At 26.6% G+C, this 1,670-nt stretch overlaps 1 protein-coding gene across 3 annotated transcripts in view; it reads left to right on the top strand.

The window, feature by feature from the left end:
• LOC108692532 (cysteine protease ATG4B) overlaps positions 1–1,670 on the top strand; it is a 9,554-nt gene extending 7,884 nt beyond the window's left edge. For 2 of the 3 annotated variants that reach the window (XM_018200832.1, XM_018200831.1), the window contains exons 7-10: positions 5–83; positions 166–320; positions 638–803; positions 1,530–1,670. In XM_018200832.1, coding sequence (XP_018056321.1) covers positions 5–83; positions 166–320; positions 638–803; positions 1,530–1,597 — 468 coding nt within the window. In that variant the 3' untranslated portion in view covers positions 1,598–1,670. Of the gene's footprint in view, positions 1–4; positions 84–165; positions 431–637; positions 804–1,529 lie in introns of those variants that run through there. The other variant, XR_001931989.1, reaches the window with a different exon arrangement.

Consider the following 1,670-nt stretch of genomic DNA (forward strand, 5'->3'; position numbering starts at 1 on the left):
TCAGACATCATTCAAGATCTCACAATCTCTTGGAGTAATTGGAGGGAAACCAAATCTTGCTCTGTATTTTATAGGCTGTGTGGGTTTGTAATTTTTATGAATTTTTACGTTTCACGAAAAGAAAAAGATATAAAATGAATGCATAAAAAAAATGGTTCATTTTAGGAGATGAAGTGATCTATCTAGATCCTCATACCACTCAGAAATCAGGTAGTATTGAAGACAAGATAAGCGAAGAAGAAATTGAGATGGATATTTCATATCACTGCAAATCAGCTAGTCGTATTCCTATTACGAGCATGGATCCTTCTGTGGCACTTGTTAGTATATGATTTGACTTTTATTATAAAAGTCAACAAGAGATAAAAATTTAAGAGTTGCTCTATGAGACAGAAAGAGAAAGAGGGGAGGTGATAGGGAGAGAATATTGGTACAATATAACATTTTTAACATATTATATATGAAATAGAATTATATCTTAAAAGTATAATAACATATTGAATATTTGAAATATATTGGATTATTATCATTTTTTGTTACATTTTATAAATACACATATGCATATATAAATTGTATGTGATATACTGTGATGATTATATTTTATTAACACATAAAAAATGGATTTATTAAATTTCAGTGCTTCTTCTGTGCTACAGAAAAGGAATTTAAGTCTCTATGTAAATCAATGCAAGAGGAATTAATTTTGCCCGAAAAACAGCCATTGTTCGAGCTGTGTACAGAACGTTTGGCACACTGGTCATCAGCAGAGGATGCTATTTCTGAAGCAGTAGCAGCTTCCAGTTGTAAGTACATATCTAGGTTGTGTTATTTATTGCATACTGAAAATCTGTAGTCTACGTAACGTGAACTATAAATTTTCGGTACAGTGAATAATGGAATACAGCCATAATTGTAGTTATAAACAGCTTATAGTCTCAGAAAGAGTGACATATGAAATATTTTTGTACAAATATGTAGAATAGAGCATTTTTAAGTATTATCCAAAAATAATACATTCTAATTGTTTTTCAATAAAAATGTTTTAAATAAAAGTATAATATTTTAAAAGATTAAATATTCTAAAGGTTATTGAATATTTTAAACATGAATATAATAAATGCGATATTTGAAACATATAACTATGATTTTTTTATATAATACAAAATGTTAAGTAAAATAAAAAGTTAATAAGAGACATTTCAGTTTATGAGACATTTCATATTTTATTCTAACATATTTTGGCATAAAATAGAATTGATTAAAAAAGGAAAACAAATAGAAATTTTACTGGAATAGGAAAATAAACGTGGTATATTTCTATTTGTTATTATATACATTATTTTTGTGAATTAATGTAATGAATAATGTAAAAATTATTTGATTTTGCCATATCAAAATAAGAAACTTTATGCATATATCTTTATATTTGTCGGTTTCAAATAGTTTTAAGATCATTAATAATTGATTTGTAAATAAAAAGTGCAATTTATTTATAAACAATTATTATATAAATATAATTCTTTGTGCAGTTGTGGACTTTGAACACATTGAACGTCAATACGACACATCTGATGAAGACTTTGAACTGCTTGGTTGACGTACACCTAATCTATCTAGTATTCCGACAAGATGCGAAATAACAATTAAATATTACACAATAGTGTTCTTAA

This window comes from Atta colombica, unplaced genomic scaffold, assembly GCF_001594045.1.
Source record: "Atta colombica isolate Treedump-2 unplaced genomic scaffold, Acol1.0 scaffold76, whole genome shotgun sequence".
Taxonomy (NCBI): Eukaryota; Metazoa; Arthropoda; class Insecta; order Hymenoptera; family Formicidae; genus Atta; species Atta colombica.